Source organism: Agelaius phoeniceus, chromosome 8, assembly GCF_051311805.1.
Source record: "Agelaius phoeniceus isolate bAgePho1 chromosome 8, bAgePho1.hap1, whole genome shotgun sequence".
Classification (NCBI taxonomy): Eukaryota; Metazoa; Chordata; class Aves; order Passeriformes; family Icteridae; genus Agelaius; species Agelaius phoeniceus.
Genome location: NC_135272.1, coordinates 26,208,784 through 26,231,268, shown reverse-complemented (window position 1 = coordinate 26,231,268; position 22,485 = coordinate 26,208,784). Strand labels below are relative to the sequence as shown.

The 22,485-nt window shown below is 40.3% G+C and overlaps 1 protein-coding gene across 1 annotated transcript; it reads left to right on the top strand.

The window, feature by feature from the left end:
* The first annotated feature begins 8 nt into the window (after positions 1-8).
* On the top strand, positions 9-21,377 carry DNAJB4 (DnaJ heat shock protein family (Hsp40) member B4). Its single transcript, XM_054638661.2, has 4 exons — positions 9-155; positions 13,154-13,439; positions 15,796-16,370; positions 17,356-21,377. Exons 2-4 carry the CDS (start codon positions 13,229-13,231, stop codon positions 17,587-17,589), a joined length of 1,020 nt encoding a protein of 339 aa, XP_054494636.1. The 5' UTR covers positions 9-155; positions 13,154-13,228; the 3' UTR covers positions 17,590-21,377.
* The last annotated feature ends 1,108 nt before the right edge of the window (positions 21,378-22,485 follow it).

Below are 22,485 nucleotides of genomic sequence, written 5' to 3'. Positions count from 1 at the left end.
AAGGAAGGGTAGCGGGGGGGGGGTGGGGGGAGGCAGAGCGCAGTTCTCGCGTCATTTGCTGTGGAGCCGCGGGTGCGCGCGGGGGAGCGGAGGCTGCGCTGCGGGGGCTGCCGGGAGCGCTGTCGGGTCCGGGGCTGAGGCGGCGGTGACGCTCGGTGAGTGCGGAGGACACGCGGGACCGGCCCGGGGCTGGGGCGGCGCCTCCTGCCCGCGCCGCACTGCGCTTTAGGGGTGCTCTGCTTTCCCGGCTGCTGCCCGGGCTGTGGCGGCGGTGGCGACTCTGCCCTGGGCTGAGGCGGGGGGGCCGGGGCGCCGGGCTGTCTTCCCGCCGGAGCGCGACGGTGTCCCGGGGAGAGGCTCCCGCGGTGCGCGGCCGCCGGGCGTTGTCACAGACAATACTGCGAGCGCTGTTTCCGGGGGAGCCGCCTTGGCGCCTGGCGGGGCAGCCCGGCCGGCAGGGGCGGGGGGCGGCTCGCCGGCCGGTGCCGAGGCGGCGGAGCGGCCGAGCCGTTGGGCCGAGGGGCAGGGCCCGCAGCCCGCCCGTTCCGCCGCTGCTCGCGGCCCGCTGCCATCCTGCGGGCGCGGCCGCTCGTTTCGAACGGATTTTTGGGTCGTTCCACACCCCGCGAAACGGGATCAGCTCTCTCCTTTCGCGGAGCTTCGCTTGCTTCGTCCTGCGGTTGTTCATGGTTGTTTATTTCCAAGCTGAAAATGTTCGTTGTTAATGTACGATCTTTTCAGCTGGGCTTTTTTTCTTGGCTGCGCAAGCACAAGCTTTAATGAAAAATTGGAGTCTGTAATGCTTTAATCTGGGTCCTGTTAAGGTCCTGTGACCTGGTGGGGATGAACTGTCATGCTGAATAGGGATGACGGTGTTGTAGAGGCTTCACATCAGGATAAGGTCGTAGAAGATCTCCTTAGGAATCCTAGCAATAGAGACTGCATAATACCGGATCGGAACGGCTGTACGACGGCGTTCTGTACCGTTCTGAGGACATGCTTTACAATTTTTAAAGAATATTTCTATGCATTCAACTGTTCCTCTTTCATCGGCTCCTGGTTTACATAAACGCCATACCTTTTTTTAAGCATACCTGCTTTTAAACTGAAGCGTGGCAGGTCTCTTCCAGCCTTAAGTGAGTGTTGGTTTTTTGTTGTCAGTGCTTTTACTTGAGAAACTGTTTTGGACTTGGTCTGGTTTGGGGATTTGTGTAGGGACTCCTGGATTCGCATAAGAAAATAGCTCTCAGTGTTTTCCCTTCCCTGTCCTTCAGTGCTGCCTTGTAGTTCCTTGGTGCCTTAAGGCGATTGTAATTGGGATAAATTTAATAGACTATAAGTCACAGTGTTGCTGAGCTCAGATTATCCTGCATTCTCTAGTGCAGGTAACTTCACTAAAGGAAGCTAAAAAATTGCTTGATTTTTAACTCCAGTAACACTATCGAGGTAGTAGAGTTAAGAAGGGTTATAAGAGTAATATATTCCACAAAGTTAAAAATTCCTGTATGCTTCTAGGCAGGTGACAGTGTATTGCTACAGCCAGATGAAACTTGCTGCTCTGATACTTTTGCTGAAAAAGCCTGTACATAAGAATTAGCTTATACTTTCCATTGATGTAGCTGTGTTAGCTGATGAGATTGGGGAAAAAAAGTTCAATTACTCTTGGAGAGTGGGAATCTAATTCTTATGCTTGGCTCTTTTAGCTCCTGTTGCTAAACACTCTTTGTTCATTCTTTTAGCTACTAATAGTTTGACTGTGTGTAGCAAGTACTTACTTGTATAATTTGAGTTGAGCAACAGTAGTTGACTGTGACACATTGAAACCACTCCTGGCCAGTGGCTATGTGTTATATGGCTCTCCCGTCACTGGATGAAGGGGAGCGTCAGTGTGCTTTGCATTTTACAGTTACAGAATGTGCTGGTGTTTCTTTGCTAAGTTCTGTGAGACTAGCCAGTAGCTATGCAATGCTGGTAATTTCTAAGCATTCATAATACCTTGGGCTAATGCAAACACTCTTGTCTGGTACGGTAAGTGTTCTAGTTGAATTCATAAACAGCTGATGAGAGGCGAATGTTAATTTTCAGGGTTTTTTAATCAGCTTTTTGCTACTCTTTGAGGTGATGCTTTATTTGAAAGCTAAGAGTGATATTTAGTATGTCTGTTATTCCTCGATCTTCTCAGTTCTTGAAGTCACTGTAGGGTTTACAGTCACAACATGAGATTTAGCAAACTGAAGAGGAGAACGATCTCAGTATTGTACACTATATAAATATTTTGCCTTTACTTTCACTGTTCCTAAGTTGATCTAATGATCTTTATTAACACTTGGGTCTGTCTGCATTTCCCATGATGGCAACCTATCTGCTAGGAAACCCCATCTCTTAAGCACTCTTATCTTCATTTCCCTTTATTATATGATATTTCTGTTAAGAAAATTATCCCTATGGGATGAATTCATTCTGTTTAATCTGTTAATGGAGTAGGGTGAGGATCTAACCCCTTAACAGTGCTAATTGCAGTATTTATCCGAGTTCGTTGCTGTCGTGTCACAGCAGCACAGAGCAGGATGTCCTGCGTTCTTACTTGCAGGAGTTACCTGCACTGCCTCTTTCCTTGATGCCTTCTAGGAAGTTCAGTGTGCTTGATGTAAGGAGTTGTTTGCTTGGGCTGCTAGAGCATGAGAGCATTTGTTGTGCAAAATACGGTTCACTTCATACAGTGACTATTCTTACTAAAGAAGGATGAATAGTAGAGAAGTGAACATCTTACCTCTCAGAGTCTTAATAGATAGCTGGCAGTATAAGAAATAGAAGAATACGGATTTTTAAAAGCTCCTTTCACTGTTTCTTTTAGAGATTGGAGGAAGATGTCTCCCTTAACTGAGCTTGCTAGATTATGAAATCTCCCATGGTTTTCAGGCCATGATGGTTGTTTTTTGCAGTAATCATCAGACTAAAATATTCTACTAGATGGACTTACTGAGAAACAGCGAGTGTAAATATCTGACAAGCCAGAAAACCTTTTATTTGTGTGGGTTATCACAGATTTAAGTAATGGATGGTTCTGAGGAAAAAAAGTAATTGTATATTGTGTGTGAAAGAATCCTTTTATCAAAAGGTCCTCAGGGTATTTCTAGATTGGTTTAGGTATTGCAAAAGCATCAGTGTAAAAGTGTGGAACTGACACAAATCCTCTGCATAACTCAGTGCATTGAGTTCTGCTGGGTTGATTTGGGGTTTTTTTCTCTTCTACAATTCACTTCAACTTAGCTCTGTGGTGACCAGACCAGAAGGTAAGGCTGCCCTGAAAGAGGTGGCTCTCTGGTACAAGTAAGGAGACCTCTCACAAGGTCCATAAGTAAAGAATTGCATTTCTTATGAAGTTGCCTGTGCAACCCTCTGGGTAGCATGTTTTGTTTAGCTTTGCCTCAGTACCCTGAACGCCTGTAGAGAAGTGTGGTGTTCTCTGAGAGAAGGATAACCACTGTGATAGCTGTGCATGTGCCTGCCATGCTCTCTGCAAGTCATTGCTGCTCTGCTGAAATCTGCAATCGCTGTCTGACGATTTCCTCACTTTGGGACATGTCGGTCAATTGATCAGATCCTGTCAGTTGCTACTCCTGCCCTGGCAAAGTGTGTCCAGGATCTGCAACGCTATCAGTAGGAAACTCCCTTAAAGAACTGCTGAGAAAAGATTGAGCATGTGCTCTCTGTCCAAACAACTGTTGATATGTCGTGAGTTTTTATATTTACCACGTGTGCACCAAAGTAGTAGTTATAGTTTTCAGATCCACAATTTGGGTAGTATTTGGGTAGCTTTTACATAGCGAGTTTGGGGGGAAAAAAGTCATAGCTGGTGGTTTTGGCTTACATTTAGTCATGCTGCCTTTCCTAGAAAAAGGTTTTAGTGTATTAAAACTTCATAGAGAAGCTGTGTAAATGTAGAATCTTCAGAGCTCTTCCCTTGCACGTTTTACTCTTGTGCTTCTCGTTTGATATGTATTTGATTTAAAAGTTTGATTACCTTACAGGAGGCTATCAAATGGCATTAAGCCACCGTTGCATTGGGTATGTCCGATATAGGAGGATAAGTCAGAGAACACTCATTTCTTCCTTAGATACAGCTGCTGTGTGCAAAGAGACTGGATCATTCTGTTGAAAGAATGTTGTGCCAAAGGCAGCTGGATAATATTAGTCAGCATGATCGTGTCATCAGTGCTCAGCACTGACTTGTTCGAGGGAATTGGGTGTTTTTGTGGCGATGTCATGGGAAAGAAAGCTTTGAGAGCACAGAGAATTTGTTGTTAGCATCTGCAAAATTCTTCCCTGATGGGGGAGAATAGTGAAAGGCCTTGCTTGAAAAGTTGGGCAGTGGAGGTGTCGTGGAAGTTGCATATGAATAGGGATTAAGAAAGGCTGAGGTGGGGACTGAGAGACTGTGAAAGGAGAACAAATGATTAATGCAGCAGGAGCTGTAGAGGATGGAAGTGTCTTGATATATCCCTCTGTCAGCAATGCACTGAAGAGAGTGCGTTTAAGACCTGTTAATTAGTGAGTAAGTACTTTATTTAAGGCATAATTATTATTCAGAATTCTCTTCCTGAAGTGGGAAAAGCTTGATTGCTACAAAGCTTGATTGGTGTACTTCCTTATTACCCAGGCCTGATCTCTAGTAGTATTCTTTCTGATAGTGTTTAATTAAGCTAACAATTGTACTTCTTAATTTGTGAGTCAGAGCATCTTATTTTAAAACAAATGGTTCGTGTATCATAGCATAAATGTAAAAAAACCCCAAACATAGAAAGGTAAATCTTTTCTGAGTCTGAATTCTGATAGTTTCTTACTAGAATAGATACTGAAATTTGGTATCACTTCAGAACACAGATATTTTTCTGCTGAGTTGTACCTTCCATGTTGTTCCTTCTTTACCTCTTAGCTAGCTAAGCACTATTTAATCTAGAGGAATAAAGTAATTTAAGATATTAACCGCAAAGTAGATCTATTGAACTGCTTTTTATCTTGAAACTTTTCTAGGCTGATGAAGAAGGGAGAAACCAGCTATGAAACACAACTTAGCTATGGGATGTGGTTGAAACATTGCAAAGAGTAGTGAGCAACTATTTTGACTTTTCTTACAGCAGCTTGTAGTAAATATAGCTAGGGCTGCTTGTCTTTCTGTCTCCTGTAGGTGAAATACATTCTTACTGACATCTGTTCTCCTTTCATGTTGAGCAGCATTGTGCTGACATCTCCTTTTTAAACTCCTGTCTTTGTACCACAGTTCAGCGTGTGTGTTTTCAGCCTTGCATGTAAAACTGGCTGCATGAATCAGAGCTGCTGGGTGGGATTTTGACGAGCACACTCTGGAAAAAGCATCTCGTGTGAGCACCTCCTTTGCCTTATGTAAGACCAGTAGGATCACATGTCCACAGCAAAAATGTGGGCAGTTCCTTATTTGGTAGGGCATTAATAACCTTGATCTTGCATGAGTGTAAGAGCAATTAAAACAATACAGTGTAGCCGAGTCGCTTTTCAGCTGGATTTACTGTGTTTGCAGGTCATCTCTTCATCAAGGCTGAAAAAATAGTTCATTTTCTACTGGAAACTAAAAACTTCTGACATTATTAATGGGGAAAAACCTCAAGAAAACACAAGCAGAATTTGCATGGGGATTATGCAAGCATCTTCCACCTACCTTTCACCCACCCTATCTTGTGTGTGGCCTGTATCGATCAGTTGTTTCTCATTGATAGCATTTTAATTATGTCAGAAAAAAATCTAATGCTTTTGCAAGAAGAAAAAATAACTTGCAGACATGGCTTCTGTCTGTTCCTTAGTTATGGAACATGACTGAAGTAGTGATAAAATTCTAGATGAGTTTGTCAGCCTTCTGTGTAAACCTGTAGAGTATATTCATTGTTAGGAAAATATTTCTGTAGTGTGTTATGTTCCACTAATTAATGTTCCAAACCCGCAGTATCTTGGGGCAGTGGGTGTTGTTTTTTTGTTTGGTTTTTTTTTTTTTAATAGAACAAATCCAAATACCTAATGATAGGCTGAGAACCATTGGAAGGACAGACTTCAGGTTCAGATCAGGTCACATCTGAGTTGTGTCTGTGCCAGAGACACAGACACATTTTTGCAAGTGCTAATCAGTGAGGAATATCTTTATTCTACAGGTGCCCTGATTCATTATTTCTGTATCTTTGCTAAGATGGCAGGTTATTACTTGTATCATTTGGTGGATAAAACCCCATTGGGTTACTTAATTATGCATGAAGGAATTGTTACTTTGCTTAAGATAAACAGTAAACAGTTACAGGTAGTAGATACCCTCCTTTTTCTACAGATGAAAGGCTAAAAGAGATGATGTACTATAGTATAGCCATCGAAGTAGATATTAAATCAAACATACTGCCCATCCTAATGTTTCCTGCGGGTCAGAATTGTAATAACTGACCTTTTGTAGGGTGTTGAAATAAATGCCTTCAAAACACTTTCTTCAACTCGAGTTTCTTCAAGGAAGGTCAGCTGGGCTTATTGTGGAAACTTGTGCTGAGTTTTCCATTGTCCTTTTCCTGTTAATCGGTACATAGCACTCGTATTAGGTCACAGGAGTTCTCCTACCCCAGGATTCATGGGTGGAAGATCTGGTAGGGAGCCAATGCACTTCTCAGGGTCTGAGCTGCCTGCCCTTGTGTCCAGCCCGGAGCAAATGGTGCTTTGGTTTGTGCCAGCTGGCCCTGGGCTGTGCCCTGGGGAATGCTGGCCTGCAGAATGAGCTGCCCATTCTGGCCTTATGTTTTTAGAGATATTTCTGCCCCTTTTGTGTTGCGGGAGGGGGGCTGAATCTCTTGACTGGCAATGTCAAATTAAGCCTCAGTTTACTGAAAACATCTTCACAAGTGCAACTAAATGCCTGTTTTAAAAAGTATTTATTGTAAACACCACCTCTCTATTTAGGTGGAAAACTATTAATACAGATATACTTATTATAGTATAGTATACTTACTCATTATTTTCCAATATTTCTAGAATTAACACATCTGCAGGACAAACAAGTAGAGGTCTACACATTTTTTTAGTATTTTTTAAATTGTCTGCCATTCCTGTTCTGGTTTCTTTGTTAAGAAACTTGCAGTGCATCTCTTATGGAGCATTTATTCAGTGTCCCACTGACATCATTATTGAGTTTCCAGTGTCCTTTGGCAGAGAATACTTATCACTTACAGAATTTCTTCACTTTATTATTTAAACTAGCTTCTTCTGATTACACTTTGCCTCTGGCAATGGGCATAGACCTTAAACGATTCATTTCCTCCTTCCTCCATCATTTATTGACCTTGCAGACCTTAGTGACTTCTGTGTTTTTTGGAGACTGAAGAATTCAATCCTCCTCAGTTGTTTCTCACGTGGAAATGCTTGCATTTTTTAAGTTATCTGTTAGGGTCTCTGAACATTTTTTATTTTAAATAACACACATGGTTGGGGGGGCTGAAGCAGGCAGAATAGCTGAGTGTTAAGTGTAGATGGACTATTGGTACTGTAGTGTTTGCATGAGTACAGTAATGTTTTCTGGGATTTTTGTGTCCTACTATCTCCTAATACTTGTTGGTTTTTTGGGGTTTTTTTTCTGGCTACCAAGTAATCTTGTAGTCTTTTTGTCACTGATCAGAATTAATCAGTACTTTTTAAACCTTTTATAAACAACATATATTTTATTAAGTGGTATAGTCTTCATGCTGAGAAAACGGTGTGGGGCATGGAACCCCTGGCTAAGTATAAAGTACATGTACACCCAGTAAATCCAGCAAATCAGTCCTTTGTGATGGTATTGATAACATTCACTGTGTTGGCACTTGAGAATCTGAAAGACTTGGATTGCAGCAGTATGTTTGCTTAAAACAGTTAACAGAAGGGCTGGAAGACTTTTCACAATCAAATTAAAAGCAGCTAGTCTTGGAGGGAAGCAGAGCATACACAAAGCATTAAGCTGTTCATTATTTAAATATCTTTACTTGTTATATAATAACATGAGAAGGTTGGTGACACGTGAGTCAGAAACCTGACTAGTACAGTGTGATAAATATGTGATTAAGTCTGACTCTTCATTTGCATATGGCTATTTCAGGACAGAATTCCTTAAGGCTTGTGCAAATTCCTGAGTGATAACCATCAGAGCAGCAGGTAGTTAGGACAAAAATCCGGGCTTTTTATATGTAAAACTAAAAGAAAGAAGTTTGGCTAGGGTATTTTTCTGTTTTCTTTGCCCCAGATTTACAGCTTAAGTAGTGAATTGTGCAGAACTTGTGAAAAATCAAACATTTTCTTGGAGGAAAGAACTTCACCTTTGTTGTGAATGGAGGGGATTTTTTGCTAATAACAGGGGGTATTTCTCTGTACCAAAACGCTGCACTTTTCCCTACAGATATTTACAAAAGAATGTGAGAACATTCTTAACTACTTGAAGTTCCTAGTAGTGTGTTAAACAGGCGTAGTCAGTTACAGGAGAGAACCTGGTGAATGTTTTGCATGATGGCGTTTTTCTGATCATCACTCAAATTGAGCAAGAATCTCTTCACAGAAATAGGTTGGTAGGGATTGAAATGGGCGAAGAGTCTGAGTAAGGAATTGAAAAGCACCTTTGGAATGTGTATTCTTTTAGAAGGGGGAAGTCTTAACTTGTAGATGGAAATTCTTTGTGTTGCTTTGTTTGGCCCTACTTTGGACGGTTCCTTTTGCGTTTCTAAGCGCAGTCCTGTGTTTTCATCTGTACATCACTGCTGAATCCCAAGAGCTCTGCTTGCTTCCACATAAGTGTTCATTCCCTCTTAGTAGTGAAAAGTTAAAATGTGGATGTTTATTCTGAGAGCATTTTTGTTTTCCAGCCATAGTAGAGATTGACTTAGTAAACAGGAATAAGGTATGAGATGTAAGTTTGCTATGTTCTGATCAGTGTGTAATGGAAATAATAATTTCCTGAAGAGAAGACCCCAACCCATAACGTAGCTTATTATAAACTATAGTAAGTTTTAAAGTATGATGAATGTTTTCAATTGTACGTTTTATTACTGACTTTTGGTCTATTGTTACAAAAAGCAATAAGAAAGTTAAAACTAATTTTAATAAAACTGCTAACATCTTGTCATGTAGTCTTTTCCAAATGAAATTGAAGACTATGTGAATCACATGCTTAAAAATACATTTTTGGGATTCAGAAGTGGTAACAGTGTATCTCTGGTTTGAGATTTTACACTCAATAATTAATGTAATTTCTGGAATGTGTATTTTAAGTAAGGTTCTCCACAAAAGACTTTAAAAACATATCCTTTGGCCTGTTGGCAGAATTTAATGTATGTTCCAGTAATATTATAGACACTGTTTTAAAAGACATATTGCCAATGAAAAATATAAAACATATTTGTTGATGCTAGGACTGGTGTAACCTAAATATAATGAATTTATTGTAAGTCATGTGGCATTTCACTTTGCTTTTAAGATTATTCATTTAGATGTAAAGTCAGCCCCAGAATCCTTATGTACAGTTAACTTTTTACTTCTGTCACAGTAGCAGTTTCCACAGAGAACTCAAGTAAGAATTTGATTAATTTGGTTCTTACTGTGGTATGAAGGGTATGACTAAATGAAGCTTTTCTTTTAGGGCCATCAATTGAAAAGAACTGTGGTGCTCTGCAGGCTTCACTTTGCATTTTCTGTTAGGTATATTTTTTATACTAATTGTTGCTTCTCTTGTAAACTCCAAAACTTATTTCTGTGTATGATACCAGCTACTGAATAGTTCTGTGGTGAAACTCGATTTAATTATAGAGCTCATGAATGGGGCTTGCATGTACCAGCTCTTATTCACAGTATAAATTGTATATAAAGTACAAACAGAGCTCAGGCAGCAGCTACATCCAGTTTAAAGATGATGGGGAAAAGAGTTGTAGGATTTTTTTTCCAGGTAAAACAATGGATGATGTTACAGGAAATTATTTTATTGTATATGGGTGTGCTTTCTTCAAACCGTTGTAGATGAGTATAAATTTATTCCATTCATTAATGTGGGTTTGCAAATATTGTGCACTTAATTGTGAAAGCTTTTCCTGGGGAGGGATTTGGCTCCTGTGCCTTGACATTTATGTGCACATGTGTATTTATAGTTGTGATCTGTCTGGAATTTGCCTTTGTGGTTTTGTTTGCTCTTCAGTTTGTTCCGTGATCTAGCCCTGTCTTTCTCAGTTTTGTTTCTGTGGTTTAATAAGTGAGCAGTACAGAAGAAATGGTTTAATTTGAAGCAAATAATGAGCATTTTTATTCAACTTCAGGGAATATTGGCACTGTTCTGCCAAGAAGCTTTTCCTTAACACGCTGGAGCTAATTTATAATTAATCTATAATTTGAGTTCAGTATGTTATTACGAATGCTTCCAGAATTTCTCCCACTTGTTGTGAAGGCTTTTTTAAAGAAAGCAGCTGATTCAAAGCTGATGATGTCAGCACTACTGTTCCTATGACCCTGCCCCCACTTTCTGCCAAACAAGATGTAGAGCTCTTGGCCATAAGTATGTGAGTTTTAAACTGTAGTTGTTCGAGAGAATAATGGAAAAGACATTTTAAAGCAACAATTCTCAAGTGGAATGCATTAGTCAGACTCTGTCTCTGAAGTGCAGCTGTTGAAGGAACAATTTTCAGTTTCATAGTATGTATTTCATACACGTTTTTAGATGAAAAAAGGAAGTCTAGTATTGAAAGTGGACATCGTAGGTTTTGATCAAAGAAGGTAAAAAATCTCCTAGGTAAGAGATTACTTATATTAGGCAAGTTTTGCATATTTTCAAAATTTTATTCAGTTTTCCTGACAATAACATTTTTAATAGTCTATTTGGCATTTTAGTAATTTGTTACATTTGAAAATGTACCATTTTTCCCCCCAGTCAACATAAAAAAGCTTGAACTGAAATTCCTTCCCCCCTAGTTTATACTGTAACAAAAACCAGTGATGTAAAAAAGCACTGGACAAATACAGGCTGTTAGCTTTCTCAGTACAGAATAGGAGTACCATGACGTTACCCTGAAGTAGCTTATAAGAACAGAAAGTCACGTCTGAGACTGCCTATTTTGGGGGAAAATTGTTTTACAGGGTTGACTATAACCAAGAGCTTCAGAGATACCACTTGATACTGGAAGGATGATAACTTTTTTCTGTGTATGCCTGAAATGGAACGTAGCTGTTGTAGTTGAAGACTGTATAAACAAATAACTGATTATGTAAAAGGTTAATTGAGTCATAATGTGATATATCATTTGGAGAATTAATGTGGTAGAGTGAGGGAGAAAGTTAAGTGATGGTGAGGGAGTTTTTTTCTGTTATGTTTTTGAGGTGGCTTCCTGGCCAAGTATGTTAGTGGATTTATGTATCTGAGAATTTCCTTAGCTTTCTTACAGAAGCATGCTTCATCAAGGCTTGGGTTATGGCCTTACTGATTTCCTAGCTGTGTAGTTTAGTGCTTCTGGAAGGCTTGAGTGATTTGCAGGGCTCACTGCTGCTGGTTTGTCACGGCTGGGAGCAGCCGTGGCTGTGCAGGATCGCTGGGGCTCTGTGCTCTGGCTGCTGCGGGGCAAAGCCGTGAGCTCCCAGCCCAGGGGCCGCGGTTCCAAACACTGCAGGGACCTGCGGGACTCGGACACAAAGCAGCAGCCTCTGAAATGCAAGGATTCTGGAAATGGGTGTGCTGATGGAAGACATCAAGGTGGAAACACTGGAAGGAATCTAGTAAATTCTATTGCTGACATTGGAAAAGGAAAGATAATGGTGTGAGGATTAGGAGCATGACGCAAGCTAAGAAAGTGAAAGTAAAGTCCTACATATTTTTCTAGTACTTTCTGGTTAAGGAAGCATTTTCCCTCCCGTCTTATCAGTCTCTTGTAAGTTTGAGCAGGTTCTAGAAAACGGCTTCAAATATAATGCTCCCTGAGTCAGAGGATTAGTGGGTTTTATTGTTAGAAGGAAGGCAGCTGAGCTTAATTACCTCCTTCATAATTCAGCCTAGAATTGTCTTCATACAGACAACGTCTAGATATGACCCAGAGTGTTGTATTCTAATACTTTGTTCCAGGGAGGAGTAATTTTTCAGTTGTGGTAATCTGTCCTGTGGTTCATTGCCCTACTGATAAATGTAGCTAATTTTTTGACCTATAGCTCTTAACAGAGGTATGGAAGAAATCTTGCAGGCTAAAACTTCATAGCATTTTCTCTATGGAGCATGAGAAATACTTCAGTAGTAGAATTTGTTTTATATATTGTAAAACAAATGTGTAAGAAACAAGTATTTTTCTGTTATTAGCATCTCATCAGATGAAAGCTATTTGTTTGGTATATTGCCATACTTGTATAATAATCTTGGTATTTCCTATTCTATAGAAGAAGGCTGAGACAGGATTTACATTTTGATCTGCTTTAATTTAGTGGCTTGAGTTGTGGTAAACAAAGTGGTATTTTTTTGCTCAGATTCATTCTTACTGCTTAATAGTATATGGCTATGGTCAGCTGTGGTTGAGGGTGACTTAATTTTATTTTTAAAGCAAGGAAATCTTGCTTTCAGAAGCTTTGTCGTTGATACGGGTGTAAAATTCTTCATAGCCTTTGCTGGAAAGGGTACAGCTCCATGTTGATATATTTGGAAAAGAGTTATGTTCAGCTGTCTCTATAGAAACAGTGAAGTAAAATGCTATAATTACTCTAGGTGGGCCTCAGCATGTCGCTCGGGGCAGATGGGCCCTGGGAGCGGCTGGATTGTGCCGGGCTGGTGCACGGCGCTGTTCCCGCTCCGCTCTCACCCTCAGCTCCGCTCGGGCGCTGCCGGGCCGGGCCGGCGCCGGGCGCTGCGTGCGCAGGCGCGGACAGCGGGAGCGCGGCCGGGCGGCGGGGAAGTGACGTGCGGGGCTCGGCGTTCTAGAAAGAGCGCGGACACGGCCTGCGGGGGAGGGCTCTGCGTGCCCGCTGTGCACTGCCTTATAAATGAGCCACGGGGCAGGGAATGAAACACGGACACGCTCTCTGGGCTTTCCTGGCTGTAGCGTAGAGTTTGTTGTTTTGTAGCGGCTCTTATTTGTTTCGATTCAAAGTTTGATTTTTATTTTTCCTTCTCTAGCATCTCCACCTTGCTAAGACACTGGACGCTGCTTCCTTTACAGCGAAGAAAATCTGAGTTCCTCCAACACTCAGGATGGGGAAAGATTACTATTCTATCCTGGGAATTGAAAAAGGGGCTTCTGACGAGGATATCAAAAAGGCTTACAGAAAACAAGCACTGAAATGGCATCCAGATAAGAACAAATCTCCCCATGCAGAAGAAAAATTCAAAGAGGTTGCAGAAGCTTACGAAGTGCTGAGTGATCCCAAAAAGAGAGATATTTATGATCAGTTTGGGGAGGAAGGTATGTATGTCTTTGTTATACTTTGTTGGTCACTTCACCATGTTGAATGAAGCAAAGTAAACATATGAAGACATAGTATGTGTTCCTCTTTAGACAGCGTATTTACAATGTCTTTGTTCTGCTCATGAGATTTTAAGTATAGAATGCATTGCTGGGCTTTAATGCTGGTAAAGTTTTAATTTCTTAATTTAATGGGGTTTTGTACAAACCCCAAATACCTGGCAGGCAAAAAGTTACTGAACAGAAAAAGTTTCTATCACACATGAATAGCTTTCTGTGATCTCTTACTGCTGCCTTCCTTTGCCAGAGCAGTTTTTGAGATGCAGTTCAAAAGGCATGTATTCTTTTTTTAAATTTTTGCTTAAGGCCAATCTGCTTGATCTAGGCAAAGCAGTCCTTCTGAGCAAAAGCCCAGGTGTCCAGCCTGTAGTTGTCCTTGGCTTTGTGCCTAGAGAGGAAAGAATTTGGCTGATGTCATGAAATACCAGAACAATTTTTTAGCTTTAATTGTAAACAGTGATAACATGCCAAGAGAATGAGGCCTCAGAAATGTCACATTTATCCTAAAATGGTTATCTGGAGAGGATGATTTTTTTTATTTTTTTAAATTTTTGACCGACATGACTTTAAGTCTTATGATTGAGCAACAGAGGAAGTCATTAACATCCCTTCCCATAAATGTGTATGGTATCAGGAATTCCTTTTAAAATAACTACTTCCGTTGTGACAAGTAGGCCTGCTCATTGCTATTTGCTCGGGGCCATGTTTTTTACAATTATTTTACAATTAAATAGCACTATTTAGTATTTTGGGCAAAGATATAAAGTATGATCTTTTAAAATGTTGAATGTGGGAATATATCCTGATGCCTCAGTTACTCTCTAAGCTCTTCTAAGAGGGTTTTAATGGAAATGCAAAGGGTTGGGGTTTGTAAGAAGGAGGAATCTTCAGTGTTTTTGCAGCCAGGAACTGGATGTACCTTCAGTAACTTCTGGCCAGCTATTCCAGGAGGTGTCCTTCTGCTATCACAGATTGAATCCCCTGATCTGCATATTTGGCATTAACAGTAGTGTGTCAGAAGGATGTTTGACATCCAACAAACTACAGTTTGTTAAGTACTTTTGCTCTGGTATTGAAATGTCTAATGTCTTAGCTGGTTAGTGTCGGTACCCAACATTAAGGTTATGCATGAGAACACTGAGCTAAAAAAAACCCCTACAAACCCCTCTTTCAAATTTATAGAATGCCTCCCTCATAATGTAAGCCTTCGTTTTTCTATGGTTATAAAAGTATGATAGCAGCTGTAGTTTTGAGTTGGTCTAAGACTGAAGAAAAAAAGTTTGGAAAACAAGCTTTTTAAGTTTAAGATTTTAAGACTGTTTACTTTAAGACAAAAGTACCTTAAGAAGACTTTCAGCCTTCTAATAGTCTGAGAAAGCACCCTGAAATGGTTAGAGCAGAAGAGCACCATTACAGGGAAGTAATCGATCACTTGTTGGGAAAGAGGCATTGAAAAAAATTGATTTTAGCTTGATTTGAAATGGGAGCACAGGAAGTACAAGAGAATTTTCAGTGAGAGTTCTTGGCATGAAGAAATGAGATTTAAATCTCACCATGTGAAAGACAGAACAAAATTGTTGAGAACATTCTGATTTTTTGCACGGACACAGTGATAGTGTATACAAGGGGTTTTGTACCCAAATGGATCTTGGTAAGTTCCATGATGCTTTTATTTGTGGCTGCATTGAAAAGACTTCCAGGATTTGTACCTGCTTTGTACCATAGGAACACAAGCTGTGATAATTTTGGGGTTCTAAATTTAATATTAAAGAAGCATATATGTTCTTGACTGTTGGCATGTTACCATTTACTCAGAACAAATTGCAAGAAAATTGGTAAAACTAATGAACACCGAGTTACAGCTGAGCTATATAGGCTATGGAATATGTCACATATGATAGTGAGTAATTTTCCCAGAAGTGACCTTGTAGAAGGATGCAATTCCCAAAACACTTAGCAGAGCAAGAAGAGTTCAAATCAAGCAAACCTGTCTTCTGCTCTTAAGATGCTAATTGATTAAAATAACTGGTTTCAATCACATTAAATGAAATTGCCAGTGTCAGAATACCTGTTCTTCTGAAGTCATTCTAGAGCTTCAGAAACCTTGCTGTTCAAGCTATTGAATTGCTAGTTAGTACCTCACATTCTCATGGTGAATCCTCCCTGAAAAGCAGACCTTTCACTCTACTGCAAATATCTTTCTGACTCATCAGTCCTGATATCATTACACTGTACAGCAGGAAAGCTTATACTAAGTCCCAATTTGTTTTTAACTTGCATTATTTTTCCTATTTAGGTCTTAAAGGAGGAGCTGGAGGATCTGATGGCCAGGGTGGTACCTTCCGGTACTCCTTCCATGGAGACCCACATGCTACATTTGCAGCTTTCTTTGGTGGCACAAATCCTTTTGAGATCTTCTTTGGGAGGAGGATGCCTGGTGGCAGAGACACTGAAGACATGGAGGTGGATGGTGACCCATTTGGATCCTTCACTAGTTTTAGTATGAATGGTTTTCCAAGGGAAAGGAATACAGTTGGCAGCCAGTTACGTCGCAAACAAGATCCCCCTGTAATCCATGAACTTAAAGTGTCGCTGGAAGAGATCTATCATGGCTGCACAAAAAGAATGAGGATTTCCCGTAAAAGGCTTAACCCAGACGGCAGAAGCGTCCGAACAGAGGACAAAATCCTTACTATTGAGATCAAAAGAGGGTGGAAAGAAGGCACCAAGATCACTTTTCCAAAAGAAGGCGATGAAACACCCAACACGATTCCAGCTGATATTGTTTTTATCATTAAAGATAAACCTCACTCTCATTTCAAGAGAGATGGATCAAATATTGTCTATCCTGTTAAGATCAGCTTAAGGGAGGTAAGTTTCTTTTGCTGTAGAACTCCAAGTGTTTGATGTTATTTCAATATGATACAATGGTTAAAGCTGTATGGTAGCTGTGTGTGTAAGGTATTTTTTTCTTCTTAATTAGCATCAGGTAGAGAAATAAACTCTTGATTTCATTATGAACTTCGTGTAAATTAAGCTACATTAAGGGATTCTACAATAAGTGTGAAGTGAGGTGAAGCACTTAAAGTAGTGAGGGAGGGAGAAAGACAATATTTAATGTTAATGTGGGTAATACAGTTCCTTCACAGATAAAAGCCTATTTAGACTCATTGCATTGTTATGTAAATTGGACATTATCTGTGTATACTAAGCGTGCTGAATCAGGTGAAGTTGCAGGAATCAAAGTCTTACTCTGAGAGATCCTCGTAATGAAAATAAACTGTTGGATAAAGCAGAAGGTCTGTAATGTTCGAATTTTGGTGCAACAATATTGTTGCTTGAATTTCTTTAGGCACCACAAATATTCACATAAGACAGCTGTGATTCTATATGCCTCTGCTTAGAGACACTACAATGTTATGAAATTTGATATAATAGAGGTTGCTAATTAGAGGTATTAGGAAAAAAGTCCTGTGCAATGTAAACAAACAAAAAGTGGAATGGGATTCTAAATTTCCAATAGAAATTTAGAAGACTGACATCTGTAGAGAAGTATGAGTGAGGAGTTCATTTTGCTTAGCTCTCTTTATTATTTGATAAAGTCTTTGAAGGACATAAAAGCTCAATTAACCTCCAGTAGCCATTGTGTAACATTCATAAATTCAGTGATATTCAACAACAAATTAAAGTTTTCTCTTTTTAAGGGAGGAACACAGTATTAAAATTTTGAAATCTGAGAATGCATAGGAGAAATGGTATTTAGACTGTTAAGTCACTTTTAAATAATCTAAATTCATTTATAGGTACAAAAAAGTTCTGACCAATTTCTTTTTGTCATATTACAATCTTTCTTTAGGCTTTGTGTGGCAGCTCTTTCAACGTGCCAACGATAGAAGGAAGAACCATACCCATGACAGTCAATGAAGTGGTAAAGCCTGGGATGAGAAGAAGAATTATAGGATATGGTTTGCCATTTCCCAAAAATCCTGACCAACGGGGAGACTTAATTATAGAGTTTGAAGTAATTTTCCCAGATAACATTTCTCCAGCATCAAAAGAAGTACTTAGGCGAAACCTTCCAGTTTCATAAAATGGAAGACTGTGTATGTCAACAGATTAAAATAGGACACTGGAAATGCAGAAGACTGGCGAGTCTGCTTTAAAGTGCAATCTGTAACACCTAGTGGAATCTTTGGTTTTTTTTGTTTTGTGGGATGGGTGGGGGGAAAATACTGTAATGCTGCATGAGAAGAAAAGGGTTTAAGTAGAAGTCATACAGATGAATTCTGCAGTAAAAATTACAGGGAAAACCACTCATTTTGTTTTACATCTTCCTAATCAGCAATGTTTAGTCATTATTTTGCTTAATATAATTACAGTAATTTTTTACAAAGCCAGTGCATATTTCTGATACAGTACTTGAGCCTCCAAGTACGTTATTTCTTATATCCTCACCGTGTCTGTAACATTACACATTTATACAGAAATTTTAAATCATAGTAGAGATACACAAAGGTATAAATATTTTAAAGAGCACATGAGAGAGATCATTTCAGTATGTTGCCTTCCACTGCACAAAGCATAGGCCAGAAAAATCAGCTTGGACTCCTGACCAGCTCCCCTGTGCAATGAAAGCATTCTCTTTATTGCCTCCAGAAGTGTCAGGACTGCATTGTGGGTGTGGCAAAGGGCACATGGCCTGAGGAGCCAGAGTAGCCATTTGCTGTGGGATGGTTCCTCAGCCTTCAGGCAGAATAGCAAGAAGGGTTCTTGAAGGACAAGAACAGCAAAGATGAGCCTGCTGTGGAATGGGGCAGGGAAGCTGGTGACCGATGACATGGAGAAGGCTGAGGTACTCTGTGCTGCCTTTGCATCAGTCACTACCAGTAAAACAACCATGCAGGAATTCCAGGCCCCTGAGACAAGTGGGGAAATCTGGAACCTTGGTGGTGGAGGATTGGGTTAGGGTGCACTTTACCTGGAATTCTGTGAGCCTGACAGATTGCACCCAAAGTGTTGAGGGAGCTGGCTAATGCCATTGCAGGGCCACTCTTGTTTATCTTTGAATGGCCAGGGAGATTAAGAGATGTTCCAGTAGACTAAAAAAGAGAAAATACCACTCTTCAAGAAAACCAAGAAGGAAGATTTGGGAATCCACAGGCTAATCAGCTTCACCTAAGCCCTTGATAATATGATGGAAAAGAATCCTCCTGGAGAGCATTTCTAAAAGGTGGTCGGGGTAGTCAGCATAGTTGTACAACAGGGAAATCTTGCTTGACCAGTCTTACTGCCATCTCCAATAAGCTTTGGGGATTTGGGAGAACAGTCTGTGTTGTTTACCTTTTATATCAGTAGGCAGACTGGTGAAGTACAGGCTAGATAAGTGGGAAGTGAGATGGATTAAAAGCTGGCTGAATGAGGGGGCACAGGGGGTTTAATCAGTTCACAAAGTCCACTTGGAGGCAACTCAGTAGTGGTGTACCCTCTGGCTGATTACTGGGGCCAGTACTAGTCATCATCATTAATGACCTGAATTATGGGATGGAGTTTACAAACCATATAAACTGGGAGGAGTAGCAGTGCCACCAGCTGATGGTACTGCCTTTCTGAGGGGCCCTGACAGGCTGAAGAACTGGACACAGGATTCTCAAAAAGTTCTGTAAGGGGCAATGCTGCACTGGGGAGTAACTGGCCAGCAGACTGTCAGGAAACTGAGCTGGCAATGCAGCCTTGTGGCAACAGAGGCCAAAGCTTTGCTAGCAGGTGAGGGGAGTTGATCCTTCCTCGTTTCTCAGCACTGATAAGCATCCATCTGGAGCGCTGGACTCCCTGGTACTTGAAGGATATGAACTTAGTGGAGCAGCTCTAGCACAGAACCACGTGTGAGAAGCTGAGAGAGCTGGAACTTGCAGGCGTGGGGAAGAAAAGAGTTGGGGGCGATCTTGGCACCTGGCAGGAGGGAGTGAAGAGGGAGGAGTCAGGCTCTTCTCAGTAGCTTTCAGTCACAGGACTAAAAGGACACAAGTTACTTAGGGGTTCCATCTGAACACAAGGAAACAGGTTTTTACTAAGAGGACGATCAAACACTGGAACAGGTTTCCTAAAGAGTTTGAGCAGTTGCTATCCCTGGATACTCATAGCCTGACTGGACATTGTGCAGGGCAGCCTGCTCCAGCTGACCATGTGTGAGCAGGGGCACTGGACTACATGATGCCAGGAGGTTTCTTGTAAGCAAAATCATTCTTTGAACTTGGGCTTGGCATTTTTTGCTATGGGTCATACTCTGTAAATGAGGCTTATTCTAAAGATGGTGCTCATGTGACAAATCCCTATGGAGCAGGTCTGTGCCAGATTGGAAAGATGCACAAAGAACCCTGTAAAAGCATTTGGCTAGGAAAGGTATTTAAGGATCATGCTGATCACAAGTATTTATTATTTTCAAAGGCCAAACTTTACTCCCATGAAAAAAAAAAAAAGGCTAGGTCGTATCTAAAGCAAAGTTTGTTTAAGAGTCAGTGTGGGATAGGGGTTGCCCAGAGACTTTCTATGCTTGAATTGAGTTACTTTTTCAAAGTTCAAATATGAGTCAGTTGTCTTTAGAGTTCAAAGGTGCATAGAGAGATGGAGAGCCCTCTGTAATAGTCTAGTTTTATAATACAGTAATAGGGCTGGTTCCCTTGGTTGCAGCATGGATTGGTGGAAGAAATGCCTTGTGGGCATGCTTTATTACTTGAGTTTAAAACCATAATACAGTGCTTTAACAACACTTTCAAAGGGTTTGGGGTTTGGGATTTTTTTTTGTTGTTGTTTTTCATAAGAAAGTATTTCAAGATTTGCTGTCAGCCTTTTGCCTGTGGAAATTTAGAGGTCACCTGCTCTGTTAGGTAGCCTACAAAATAGCAGTGTTGTATATGTGACTGCAGAAAGTAAATCATATGGAAGTTGGGATTTAATTTACAGTATTTTTTACATGAGTGTAAGAATAATCCCATTTTTTAAAGGAGTAGAATTTCTGTGGGTTATTGTTCAAGTCAATTTTTCAACTGCAGATCTTTTCATGCAGTACCAGTTAGTTGTAGTCCTAAATTTACAGGAAGTAAACAATTGCTGGAGCAGTATTACAAAGAAAAAAAATTGCTGCTTAGTGCTTCTGCATATTGTTAATACTATATATTGTTTGTTGAAAAATTTCCATTTCAGTATGTTCCGTATTGCATTTCTTACGTGATTTTTAAGTAAAAAGTGTAAAGTTGGTTTTTAACTTTCTCTTATATTTTGTTATGATGGCAAATGCTACAAGCTACACGACTTTAAAGCATATCAACCTAAAATACCTATTTGTCCGTTTAAAAGCTAATGGAATCAAGCATTTTGTAATCCAGGATCTTGTAACCATATCCAACTTGTAAAAAAAAGTTACAGCAGCTAAGACTATTTTTTTTTGTAACCATCTTCAGGTAAGAGGAGTAGTGTTAAATTGAGGAATTGCAGTATCTTGTGTATTTAGAGGTGTATATATATATATATATGTGTATAGCAAACTAAACTTTTCCAACTGTTTTCAAGCTCAAAATACAAAACTTATAGAACTGGTATGAAATAAATGCTTGTATTTCTTTTCTTATGGAGAGATAAAAAAGTATATGTTTCAGAAACCAGCATGTAAAAGTACTTCAAAGTATGAGAGGAAGCATTAATATCTGTCTAACCCAGGATTCACAAAAAATATTTTTCTAATCAAAAATGTGCTTAAAAGCTATGTTTTAAAACCCACTTGATTATTTAATAAAGCTACTTGGGAGAAGGAAGCAAATACTCAGTCAACTACTATATTTGTAACTACTGAAATACATGAAAATAAAATGGTCATTCATGAAACTGTGGGATGGGTTCTTGATCTCTTGAAGGTTGCTTAGGTGCCATAGAAAGTAGAAGTCATTACTTTGGAATTCATCCAGCAAGTCTGAAAACCTCTGCTTCTAAAGATCCTTTTATAATCTCACCAACATCCAAGCCTTAGGATAACCTCAAGCTGATGGAAGAGTAGGTCAGGCTACATTACAACCCTTTGTCCTTCCTGCCATGCAGTGGTACTCAGTTTGCTCCTCAGCTTTCTGCTGTCCTGAGGGGGTTAGCATTCCATTCTTTCACTCAGCCATTTTTGCAGTAGCTGTGCTGGAAGCTTCCTGAAGCTTATTTGAAGAAATGCACTCTGTTCTTTTCTAGTATGTGCATCTTATATGCTAGTCTGACTCATCAGAAGCAGACTTTTTTGGGATCAAATAGGTTTTCCTTAAACAGTGAAATTTGCTATAACTTAGGGTGAAATTCTGTGCACTTGAATTCATGTGCTAGACCTAAAAAATATGTGCCATGAACATGATACAGTAAATATAATTAAGAGACAGTTTTCCAGTCAGTAAGTGCTAGTCCTCTCTTGCAGCTGACATGAGTAGTTCTTACTGTATTGCTTACAGAACCAGGGAGTTTGTTGTACAGCCACTTACTGTTCAGCACCCAAACTGGGCCAATAGCAGCACTAATCTCCTCATGAGGTGCAGAACCTCAACCCTTCAGTTGTCAGATTGCTCAGCAATTGACTCTTGGTTGGCATGATTTGTTTCCTTCAGGCTTCTCCAGTTAATTGCTCTATTATTTGAACAGTGAAAATAGAGATCTGTTGTTGATCCCCTTGGGTGTGGAAGGGGAAATGCCTTGTGCTTGTTGCCCTGGAAATTCTGGCTTACCCAAGGGAGGAGCTGTACAAACAACAATCTTGTTTAGTCATGCCTGATTGCTTTATCAAGGACAAACTGCCACGTTCACACCCTGCTGCCCTGCATTCAAAAACCCTGAAACACCATATAGCATTTCCCTGAGTAAGGGTAGGTACCCCATGTGTAGTGAAACACTCACTGATAGTGGCATTTCATAGCCAGCAAGGTGACTGTTCCACATACATTCTCCACGAACTATGGTTGTTGCA

Excerpts from the sequence above, each read along its gene's own strand:
- DNAJB4 (XM_054638661.2), top strand. The coding sequence starts at position 13,229 with ATGGGGAAAGATTACTATTCTATCCTGGGAATTGAAAAAGGGGCTTCT. Across the intron at positions 13,440-15,795 it reads TGATCAGTTTGGGGAGGAAG|GTCTTAAAGGAGGAGCTGGA; the intron begins GTATGTATGTCT and ends TTTCCTATTTAG. Across the intron at positions 16,371-17,355 it reads TTAAGATCAGCTTAAGGGAG|GCTTTGTGTGGCAGCTCTTT; the intron begins GTAAGTTTCTTT and ends ATCTTTCTTTAG.